A 12,523-nucleotide genomic window follows, 5' to 3' on the forward strand; every position below is an offset into this window, starting at 1 on the left:
TGGAGCTGGCATTATGATGTCAATTAGTAGGGCACTTACATAGGTGGGACAAGGCTATAATGTGCACACTGACATAATTAGGTCGATGTAAGCTGCCTTACATCTACCTAACTATGTGGTGTAGACCAGGCCTCGGAAGAATGGAGGAGGTAGTTGTCTTCATGCCCATTCAATCCTTAATCTCTGTCAAGATTCTCAGCAGAGATGCTAATTAGAGCCAGCTGTGGTCATTCTTGTGCTGGGAACATCTGTTGACTGGAAGTTGGACTGAAATTACCAATTTATTTCCCACCAATCAAAAGCTGTCAGATAGTAACTTTCATATGTAAAACTTTTAGTTGTAACTCCATAAAATACAATATGTTTATTCTCTTAAATGGATGTCTACAGCTTGAGCTAATCTAACTGAGAATTATGTGACTATAATGTCATTATCTGTGTCTGCATATTAACTGAAAATATTATAACTGATTTAAAAAGAGACACTGTCAGTTCAATTTAGGCTCTAAATTCAGGTTTTGTATTAAAGAAAGTTTTACAAAACCTTAGATTAAGAGAACAAATTCCATACTTTTATAAAATCCAACTGAAAAAATAAGATCTACTTTATGCATTTACATAATGTGTTTACAACTGAAATATTTCAGCATTTTATTACTGCTGGAGGAAGTGAAACTGACAGGAAACTAAAGGGAAACTGATTGGTCTATTTTCTTTCTTCATGCAGACTGAAATGCAAAAAAAAGGTAAACCAATAATGGTGAAAAATACAGTAGATTTTTAGTTTTAGTAATACAGGACTGGATTCAAATCCTGAAGTCTTTGCAGCAGTCCCATAAAGTAGTAGTATTGACAGAGGACAGGAAATCTGTTTTTTAAAAACTATATTTTTTAACCTTACAGCATAGCTTTAATTGTTCATCATATCCATCATAAACATTTCTCTTTTTTATTATAAGATGAGGAGAATGGGTAGGGGGAAGAGGGAACCATTACCAGGGAAACTCACTTTGACCCTGATCCTGCAGAAAGCTCTGCTTAGGTACAAGGTTCCACCTATAGGGGGTAGCTTGCAGGATCAAAGCCTATATTTGATATAAAGCAGGGCATTTTAAAAAAAATAAATTTTCTATCAACAGTTTTTTAAATTTTCTGATAGAAAAACACAAATCATCTGTATCAGAGAAAAATAAATGTAAGCTCTGTTGAAGAACACATTTGTTAATAAAATGGCAATTAGATTAAACTTCTTTTAAATTAATATCTAATAGAAGAGCAAAGCATTTAGGCACATACAGAGTTATTGCACTCTTAAACTACAGTATTAAGAGGATGGCACTGTACCTGTCAGCCATACCACCAAAAATCACTGCTCCAAACAGGACTCCAAACATGAATGTGGGCTGAGTTAATTTTGCAAGCCATTCCCGGTGACAGACCAAATCCCATTCTGTAACAATGGTGCTCTTCCATTTTGTGTGATCATAGATATAGCCATCAGAACAAGAAGAAACAGACTTGTTGCCACTATATTCATATGCAAGATACAAACTGTCCTCCCGCTTGGACCTGCTGCACTGATCAAGTTCCCAAATTTCTCCATTTTCCAGCTGGACCACAATGTAATTTTTTGTTGATGTCCACAGTGTCCAAATATCCTCTATTCTTGAACTAGAGGAATTGTTCAACAGTATACTAGTCACATTTCCAGGGACACTGCATAAAAATTTAGGAGTAACAGCCATGAATACGGAAGCCAAGTAATGGATGCCACATGAGATAGATTGAAAGACAGATGCAAAATAGACACATGCTTGGAATCTGTAATGAGAAAAAAAAAGTTTATAGGGAAAAATACCTGAGATTTCCATAGACAAAAGAAAAGGACAACTAAATAATTTTGGTGGCTAATATGAATCTAGTAATTTTTAAAAAATTTGTAAAAGGAGTCATAATTAGCTATCTAGTGGTTTGTTTTGTAGCGGTTCCTCTAAATTAATTAAATCCTGCAAGAGACCAAACACCAGCAGAGTGCCACACAAGTAATGTTCTCAGTTCCCAAGAAATATCAGAGTACACTTTTGTGATGGGTTCCCTCTGCGGTGCCACCTGAAACTGGGGTACCACTGATTCACCAGCCTGGGCTCCCTCTTACACGGTACTGCTGTGACAAGCTAACAAGCCCTCCAGGCTTCAGCCTGCACTTTCATCAGCATACATACAGGTAGGGACATACCCAGCTGCAGTTCCATGCAGGCAGGCTATTTGACCAGCCCCTGCATGGGAAGGCTTCAGCTAGGGCACCTCCCAGCTCCTCAGGCACACCCCCCCTCTGGAGTATAAACCCAAAATTATACCGTCTTGAGCTGCACAGGGAACAGTACAGCGTAAGATCACAAAATTCACTCCCTCCCCTCAATGTGGAGAGGAATATGCAACAGCTTCCTGCCCCTGAGTTATAATTTTCACACATTGGTTTAGATAAAGCAAAACAAATTTATTAACTACAAAAGCCACACACACACAGAGTCTGTCTGTCTGTCTGTCTCTCTCTCACACACACACACAGAGTCTCTTTTGCACTCCCCTCCCAGCACATACTTGTATTATTGTTGTTGTTACTTCTTGGTACGTCCTGCAATACACATATATTCTCTGTAATTTTATTCTTTCGAAGTGTTATTTTAGTGTTTTGACTATTCTATGCATTTCATAATTTTTATTTCTCTTACACTTAAATGTAATTCTCTGCGTAGTGAGTTCTAAAATGCTGAACCTGTCCTGGCTGCAGTAATTATTCTGATGGTAACTTTTAAAAAAATATATATTATATCTAGGTTTTTTGTCTCTATTCGTGGAGCACATAGGCACATACATCAGTTCACATAACAAAATTTATTCCACACATGGATGGAAAAAATTAGAGGGAACATTGCCGACCACCTGACCAGTATGGTGATAGTGACTGTGAAATGCTCAGGGAGACTAGAGAGGCTATAAAAATAAAAAACTCAATAAAATGGGGGATTTCAACTATCCCCATATTGACTGGGTATACATCACCTCAGGACAGGATACAGAGATAAACTTTCTTGATATCTTAAATGACTGCTTCTTAGAGAAGCTAGTCCTGGAACCCACAAGAGGAGGACAATTCTTGATTTAGTCCTAAGTGGAGCACAGGATCTGGTCCAAGAGGTGAATATAGTTGGACTGCTTGGTAATAGTGACCATAACATAATTAAATTTAATATCCCCGTGGTGGGGAAAACACCACAACAGCCCAACACTGTAGCATTTAATTTCAGAAAGGGGGACTACACAAAAATGAGGAAGTTACTTAAACAAAAATTAAAAAGTACAGTGCCAAAAGTGAAATCCCTGCAAGCTGCATGGAAACTTTTTAAAAATACCACAATAGAAGTTCAACTTAAATTTACACCCCAAATTAAAAAACAAAGTCAGAGAACCAAAAAAATGCCACCGTGGCTAAACAACAAATTAAAAAAGGCAAATTGAGACAAAAAGGCATCCTTTAAAAAGTGGAAGTTAAATTTGAGAGAGAAAATTAGAAATAAGCATAAATTCTGTAAGTGAAGTGTAAAAATAGAATTAGGAAGGACAAAAAAGAATTTGAAGACGAGCTAGACAAAGACTCAAAAAGTAATAACAATTTTTTTTTAGTACATCAGAAGCAGGAAGCCTGCTAAACAACCAGTGGGGCCACTGGACAATTGAGATGCTAAAGAAGCACTCAAGGACGATAAGGCCATTGCGGAGAAACTACATGAATTCTTTTCATTGGTCTTCACGGCTGAGGACGTGAGGGAGATTTCCAAACCTGAGCCACTCTTTTTAGGTGACAAATCTGAGAAACTGTCGCAGATTGAGGTGTCATTAGAGGAGGTTTGGGAACAAATTGATAAACTAAACAGTAATAAGTCACCAGAACCAGATGGTATTCACCCAAGAGTTCTGAAGGAACGCCAATGTGAAATTGCAGAACTACTTACTGAAGTCTATAACCTATCATTTAAATCAACGTCTGTTCCAAATGACTGGAGGATAGCTAATGTGATGCCAATTTTTAAAAAAGGCTCCAGAGGTGATCCCAGCAATTATAGGCCAGTAAGCGTGACTTCAGTACTAGGCAAAGTGGTTGAAACTATAGTAAAGAACAAAACTGTCAGACACATAGGTGAATATAATTTGTTGGGGAAGAGTCAACATGGGTTTTGTAAAGGGAAATCATGCCTTACCAATCTACTAGAATTCTTTGACAGGGGTCATCAAGCATGTGGACAAGGGGAATTCAGTGGATACAGTGTACTTAGATTTTCAGAAAGCTTTTGACAAGATTCCTCACCAAAGGCTCTTAAACAAAGTAAGCTATCATGGAATAAGTGGGAAGGTCCTCTCATGGATCGGTAACTGGTTAAAAGATAGGAAACAATGGGTAGGTCAGTTTTCAGAATTGAGAAAGGTAAATAGTGGTGTCCCCAGCAGTCTGTGCCGGGACCAGTCCTATTCAACATATTCATAAATGATCTGGAAAAAAGGGGTAAACAGTGAGGTGGCAAAATTTGCAGATGATACAAAACTACTCAAGATAGTTAAGTCCAAAGCAGACTGTGAAGAGCTACAAAAGGATCTCACAAAACTGGGTGACTGGGCAACAAAATGGCAGATGACATTCAATGTTGATAAATGCAAAGTAATGCGCTTTGGAAAACATAATCCCAACTATACATATAAAATGTTGGGGTCTAAATTAGCTGTTACCACTCAAAAAAGAGATCTTGGAGTCATTGTGGATAGTTCTCTGAAAACATCCACTCAATGTGCAGCAGCAGTGAAAAAAGTGAATGGAATGTTGGGAATCATTAAGACAGGGCTATATAATAAGACAGATAATATAATATTGCCTCTATATAAATCCATGGTATACCCGCATCTTGAATACTGCATGCAGATGTGGTCACCCCATCTCAAAAAAGATATATTGGAATTGGAAAAGGTACAGAAACTGGCAACAAAGATGATTAGGGGGTATGGAACAGCTTCCATATGAGGAGAGATAAATAAGACTGGGACTTTTCAGCTTGGAAAAGAGATGACTAAGGGAGGCTATGATAGAGGTCTATAAAATCATGACTGGTGTGGAGAAAGTTAATAAAATTGTTATTTACTCTCTCATATAACACAAGAACTAGGGGTCACCAAATGAAATTAATAGGCAGCAGATTTAAAAGAAACAAGAGGAAGTATTTTTTCACGCACAGTCAACTTGTGGAACTCCTTGCCAGAGGATGTTGTGAAGGCCAAGACTATAACAGGGTTCAAAAAAGAACTAGATAAGTTCATGGAGGATAGGTCCATCAATGGCTATTAGCCAAGATGGGCAGGGATAGTGTCTCTAGCCTCTCTTTGCCAGAAGATGGGAATGGGTGACGGAGGATGGATTACTTGATGATTACCTATTCTGTTCATTCCCCCTGGTCACCGTAGGGGAGAAGGAGCAGTGCAAGCTCAGATGAGAAATAATCACAGTAATAAAGATGTACATTCAGACATTGCAGAAGGCATGCAACAACTCATCAGGTATGGCCCAGATAAGCAGCAAAGCAAGGTGAAGGGGAAGGAACTCTGGCAGCCCTTTCAAAAAATAAGGGAGGCCAACAGAAAATCTGGAGCTGCCCCCAGACCTGCTGCTTTTATGTTGCACTGGATGCTGTATTTACTGAGGATCCCACAACCATCCTGCACATGAGAGTGGACACATCATAAGACCCAGAGGAGGGAACCTGGCAGTAGTCACTGACTACCCAATAACACCTTTTTAGGAAGTAATCCTGAAAGCTGCTGAGCTTCCCCAACTCTCACTGAACATGATGGGGCCTTAATGCATCACAGGAAGTACTTAGCATTTCACAGAATTGGGCCCTTAAATTGTATATCTGTAGTGTTAATTTCATAACATTGAATTGCAGCCATCAATGCCTCTGTCTTCACTGCAATAAAAGTTTCTTTTTACACTATAACTAACTCAAAGTAAAATTTTAGTGGAGACAAGACACAAGTAGTTTTCACCTCAATATAGCTAGTTGAGATCAACCCTGTTTCCTCTTCTTGACTAGCTTGACACTAAAAACTGGAATGCCTTGTCTCCTCTAGGATTTTACACTGAGATTGTTATCTTGATGTAAAAACACCTTTTTTTGCCATGAAGACATAGCTTATCTACATTACATATACTTCCTTATGGTCTACATTTCATTTGACTTTTTGCTAAGACTGCCAAAAAGGTTGTAAAAATGTTGGTATTATTTTGTACTCTGGGCACTTGTGCATCAGGAAATACACTGGGGCCACCAATTCCTACTATAAAGGCCTCTAAACCAGTGGTTCTCAACCAGGGGTACGTGTACTCCTGGGTACACAGAGGCCTTCCAGGGGGTAACTCATCTAGATAGTTGCCTAGTTTTACAACAGGCTACATGAAAAGAACTAGTGAAGTCAGTACAAACTAAAATTTCATACAGATAATGACTTTAAATGGTTCTATATACTATACATTGAAATAAGTAAATTATTTATATGCCAATCAATTTATAATATGGTAAAAATGAGAAAGTAAGCAATTTTTCAATAATAATGTGCTGTAACACTTGTATTTCTATATCTGATTTTGTAAGCAAATAGTTCTTAAGTGAGGTGAAACCTGGGGGTATGCAAGACAATTCAGACTCCTGAAAGGGGTACAGTAGTTTGGAAAAGTTGAGAGCCACTTCTCTCAACAACCATTAGATGGTAAAAATGTTGGGTGTTACCAATCTGGGGTAAATATAGACCAGCTGCCCAAACCTTAAAGTCTCTGGATCCCAACCTTACCAACCTCCTGATCTATCCACTATCCTGCCTATGCAGACTCCACATTTGGGTTCTCCAAATAGATGATGATGATGATGATGATAATAATTATAAAAAGGATATAAAAATAATAAGTTGCATCCGATGAAGTGAGCTGTAGCTCACGAAAGTTCATGCTCAAATAAATTGGTTAGTCTCTAAGGTGCTACAAGTACTCCTTTTCTTTTTGAAAAAGGATATGATAGCAGAGTTGTTATTATTAAAACTGAAGTGGCTTGGATAATACATTGTGAAAACTCCCTTTCCACTTACAAGAATCAGTTGTATCCAGTTCTAATTTAAACTCTCGAAAGATTGAGGGAATGAAAAATGACACAAATTTCTATTTCAAGTAAATTTTTTATTGCTTTTTAAAGAGATGGGTGCTGTTTTACAGGATAAAAAGAAGAATGTGGAAAGGTTAAGGAACTGTAATTTATACAGTTGAAAGAAATAAGCAGAGGGGAAAATTTAATAGCACCATACATGGAAATGATAGTGAGGGAAGATTTATTCAAGGTTGCCCAAGGATGTATTACAAGAAGTTAATGGCCTCAAACTAAAGAAGGGGACATCAAGATTCGATATAATAAAACATATTTTAACAGAGCAAGTTGACATTGGAGCAGTCTTTCAAGAAAGGTCACTGAAGTGCCATCACTGGAAATGTTCAGAAACTGATTAGATAACACTCTCAAAGGAAAATTAGGGCAGAGATGAGTTATTGTTGGGATGATCTGGGGATGTGGGTGTGACAGTGTATCCCTATGTTCACCCCCATTTTAAGACTATGATAAATTGTGTACAAAGTAGACCTTCTAAGGTATCATCTAAAAACTCATGATTTCCTGAGATTTATTCTCCTGGTAAAATGTGTGTGGCAACATTGTATGTAAAGTTTCAGAGTAACAGCCGTGTTAGTCTGTATTCGCAAAAAGAAAAGGAGGACTTGTGGCACCTTAGAGACTAACCAATTTATTTGAGCATAAGCTTTCGTGAGCTACAGCTTGAAGTGAGCTGTAGCTCACGAAAGCTTATGCTCAAATAAATTGGTTAGTCTCTAAGGTGCCACAAGTACTCCTTTTCTTATTGTATGTAAAGTTATAAGATACTACTGTATGATGTTACTCAGACACAGTTCATATCTGGGGAAGCAGCCACAAACCATTTCCTCAGAGACAAAGGCAAACTGACACCTCAGCCAGGTGTCAACAAAATCAAATGGACTATTACCTGTTTAAATGGCTGTTCTTTGGCAAGAAAAAGGTGTGAGTGAGAAATTTACGTCTTGGCAAAGAAACAGCTGGAGGTTCCCATCCCCACATACTTTCTGTGATGTCTCCTGAACCCCAGCTGGAGATGATTCTCAAAGAAGTAGAAAATGTACAAGAATGGGGAACGGATCAACCCCAAGATATCTCTCCCTTCATCTCTACCCACAGCACTTGAAGGAAAAAGGAAGTATCATTGGACTGGGGAGAGATCCTGGCAGAAAGGAATTCAGCCAGTAAGAACATGCTAGAACAGTGGTCTCTTTTTACACCCAAGATCACTTTTTGAATCTAAGGGCAACCCAGCATCTAACTCGCCCCTTCCTCGAGGCCCTGGCCCTTCCCCAAAGCTCCAACCACTCCATCCCCCACTCTCTCTGTCGCCTTCCCTCCCCCACCCTCACTCACTTTCACTGGGGTGGGCAGGGGTTTGGGGTTCAGGAGGGGGTGTGGGCTCTGGGCTGGGGCCGAGGGGTTCGCAGTGTGGGAAGGAGCCTGGGGCAATGGGTTGGGATGCAGGAAGGGAAGAGGGGTATAAGCTCTAGGAGAGAGTTTGTGTGCAGGAGGGGGTTAAAGGTGCTGGCTCTGGAAGGAGGTCAGGGCTGGGGCAGAGTGTCGGGGGGCAGGAGGGGGTACAGGGTGCTGGCTCTGGGAGGGGGGTCAGGGCTGGGGCTTGGGGTGCAAGAAGGGGCATGGGTGCTGGCTCTTGGAGGGGGCTCGGGGTGGGGTTTAGAGTGCAGGAGGGGGTATGGGGTGCTGGCTCTGGGAGGGGATCAGGGCTGAGGCAGGGGGTTGGGGTGCAGGAGGCGGTACAGGGTGCTCGCTCTGGGAGGGGGCTCAGGATGGGGCTTGGGGTGCAGGCTCTGGGAGAGGGCTCAGGGATGGGGGTTGGGGTGCAGCCTCCTGCCAAGCAGCACTTATGTTCAGTGGCTCCTGGTCGGCAGCGCAGCAAGGCTAAGGCAAGCTCCCTGCCTACCCCAGCCCCACACGGCTCCCGGAAGGGGCCAACGCAACCCTGTGGCCCCTGGGGGAGCCTGAGGTCTCTGTAAGCACCACCCCCGCAGCTCTCCCAGCCAATGGGAGCTGCGGGGGTGGTGCTTGCAGGCAGGAGCAGCGCACGGAGGGAGACCCTTGCCCCCCCCCCAGCTGTGGGGCTGCGCTGGCCGCTTCTGGGAGCGGCATGGGGCTGGGGTAGGCAGGGAGTCTGCCTTAGAGGCAGCCACACTTCACTGACAGAGATAGCAAACGATGGGGAGATCCTCTAGGATCGACCAGTCTATTGCGATCAACCAATTGGTGACCACTATGCTAGAACATGTGGTGAGAGAGACTTTTGCTTTGAATTCACTTAGCATGTTAAGTTAAGTATTAGCTGCATTTATTTTCTTTTAACCAATTCTGACTTTTATGCCTCATTACTTGTAATCACTTAAAATATATCTTTCTGTAGTTAATAAACTTGTTTTATCTGAATTGGTGTGCTTGGAATGAAGTGTTTGAGAAACTCCTTTTGATAGAACAGGATTTGTGCATATCATAAGAACATAGGAATGGTCATACTGGGTCACACCAAAGGTTCATCTAGCCCCGTATCTGTCTTCTGACTGTGGCTAATGCCAAAGGGAATGCCTGGGGTCAAACTTTCTAAAGTAGACATTTTTGCGTCCATCCACCACTTTAATGACAACACATGGAATGGGAACCAGCATACCCATGATGTTTGCATGGCTGTTGTAAAGGCTTCAACCACCCTTTTCGCATGCAGCACAGGTGAAATCTGGTATGCTGAGTCATGAAGATGCGAGATACCTATGGCTCTGAAGTCTGAGGTAGATAAACCATCAGTGCTGCAGAGTCCAGAATACCCCCAATGAATTCTATTTTTTTTTTTGTTGTGGGATCAGTATTGGCATGTCCATGTTTACTTTAAGACCTAATTGGGTAAACAGAAATAGAATTTGCTGTATGAAGTCTGCTACTTGTTCACAGGTTTCAGAGTAGCAGCTGTGTTAGTCTGTATTCACAAAAAGAAAAGGAGTACTTGTGGCACCTTGGAGACTAACAAATAAATTTGTTAGTCTCTAAGGTGCCACAAGTACTCCTCTTCTTTTTACTTGTTCACAGAATTCCTACAATTCAGCCTACCATGGCCGAATACAAAGCCACAGGGTTCAAGAGAGTTTGCATTCAGCATGGCTAAGCCATGCCACCACTGCCCATCTTACCATGACTATGCTACTATTTCTAGCAATAGCTCTCATTGAGTCAGCATGAGTATGTGTACATGAGCTGGGAATCACACCCCTATTTCCTAGGTGTAGCCTAAATATCCAACTATCTGTTTAAACAAATATGAAAGTGACAGTAATTTCAAGCTCCAACTTACAGCAATGGATGGTGAGCAGGAACTGAGGGGCCACTAGAGTTGTCCCACCCTTTATGCTCTCAGTTGAAAGCACAAGGACACTCAGGATACAGCACTAACTCAATGGACACTGCTGCCAAAAGAATCTGTCTTGAATATATTGGGTACACGGGCACCAACAATGGAATATACATGTGCACAAGCACTTGAAGAATTTGATCTTTAACATCTAACTCAAGGTAGAAATAAGTCTCCAGGTAGCTAGGATGTAGAAGTAGTCAACATCATAATGCTCTGTATCTAGGTTAATGTTTTTAAATCTTTGCATGACTCATTTGTCATGCACTTTGCAGACTCTCCAGAAAAAAGGCTAATGCAAGTAGTTGTGTGCAATCCTGGAGTCTTAAATGGGGGCTTCCTGCTCTGCAAGGTGAATTCCACTGAAAAACATTGAATCCCTGTAAAAATAATTCTGTCCCTTTCTATAGGAGAGGTGAAATTTTAAGCTAATAGGACCATATGCATTTGTACTTAAACCAATAAACTAATGTTTTACATAAACATTTGCTTAATACTAGGAATAATTAACATTTGATTTTTAAAATATATTTAATCGAGAAATGTCCTGGCACAAACAAAACAGCCCTGCTCCAGAACAACTGACTACTTATTTTCTACCTGAGAAAGCCCAAAATTAGTCAGAGCTAATCAGAAGTCCTTAAAAGGGCCCTGTATATGAGTCTGTATTAATGAAGATCTTTTCTTTGTATTGCCAAAGTGAAGTGCTAGGTGTCTAACCTTACACATCATGTACTTATCTCTACTGCGTCAATAGCAGCCTGTCCTACTGACTGAAGTGCTCTGTCAAAAGGTGATTTAAGATGCATCCAATGAAGTGAGCTGTAGCTCACGAAAGCTTATGCTCAAATAAATTGGTTAGTCTCTAAGGTGCCACAAGTACTCCTTTTCTTTTAGCGAATACAGACTAACACGGCTGTTACTCTGAAAAATGTCCCAGTGAAATGTAACACCAAGGAAGTTAATGCTGGGTACACATCCTTGGCTGAAAAGCATGTATGTGTTGATGAAGTGGGTTGCAGATAAACTTAATAAAAAAAACTTATCAAGACGCAGTGAAGGGTCAGCTACTGATGCTGTACTCATAGCTCATGAAACAACCTGGTATAAGTTTCTGATCATTAACTTGCTAACAGAATTCATTAGAACAGCTGAAGTTCTCACTCACAGTGATCAACCATATTTTGTGTGACAGATATGGCAATTTTCTGCAGTACCTTTAGGAGATGGTACTATATAAAGTTTACGTATCATTGTGGGCCAAGCCCTCCAGGAATTAAGAACAATGGAGCGTGATTAGGCAAATTTATTCAGGTTACTAGTTCAAACTGGATTCTCCAGAAATCAACAGACAAAGAAAGGACTTCTGGAAAAACAGCCTCACTTTAAACTGATTTAGGGCCTTCCTTCTGATCCAGAAAACAAACAGGACATTCTGTCCAAGGGGGATCTCAATCCTTAAAAGTTTTGAAGAACTGATCCTCTACCAGAACCCCTTCTGGAGTTGAGGGGTTGGGGTGATCACTGGTAAGCTTATTAGCATGCATGTAGGTTCTTTTATTGTTTTTAAAATGTTTTTCCTGTAATGTTTTCACCTTAAGAATAAACACGCTTGTTTAGAAAGAGGTGAGTGGAAACGTGTAACTGGGGGCAATTACATAGCTTATAATCTCTTTGGAGAAAGCAAAGCAGGCTTGCTTAGGCGGTCTGACCTGCTAGGGAACTCACAGTGTAGACAGGGAACTGTGCATCCTGCAAAAACCCAGGTCAGGAGGGAGAAAGACACAGGTCTCCACCCAAGAGAGGGGATAGCTGAGGAACCGGAAGCCTAAAGTGGATGCCTTTGCTTGACCACAGGGTAGAAATACAGGTGCAGTTGCCCTGAACTGTGACACTATGT

At 40.8% G+C, this 12,523-nt stretch overlaps 1 protein-coding gene across 2 annotated transcripts in view; it reads right to left on the minus strand.

Annotated features, from left to right (window-relative positions):
- The window catches only part of SLC22A16 (solute carrier family 22 member 16), a 52,883-nt gene that overhangs the window by 18,705 nt on the left and 21,655 nt on the right, over positions 1–12,523 (minus strand). For both annotated transcript variants that reach the window (XM_075126646.1, XM_075126647.1), the window contains exon 2: positions 1,345–1,821. In XM_075126646.1, coding sequence (XP_074982747.1) covers positions 1,345–1,821 — 477 coding nt within the window. The remainder of the gene's footprint in view (positions 1–1,344; positions 1,822–12,523) is intronic.

Source organism: Caretta caretta, chromosome 3 (assembly GCF_965140235.1).
Source record: "Caretta caretta isolate rCarCar2 chromosome 3, rCarCar1.hap1, whole genome shotgun sequence".
Taxonomy (NCBI): domain Eukaryota; kingdom Metazoa; phylum Chordata; order Testudines; family Cheloniidae; genus Caretta; species Caretta caretta.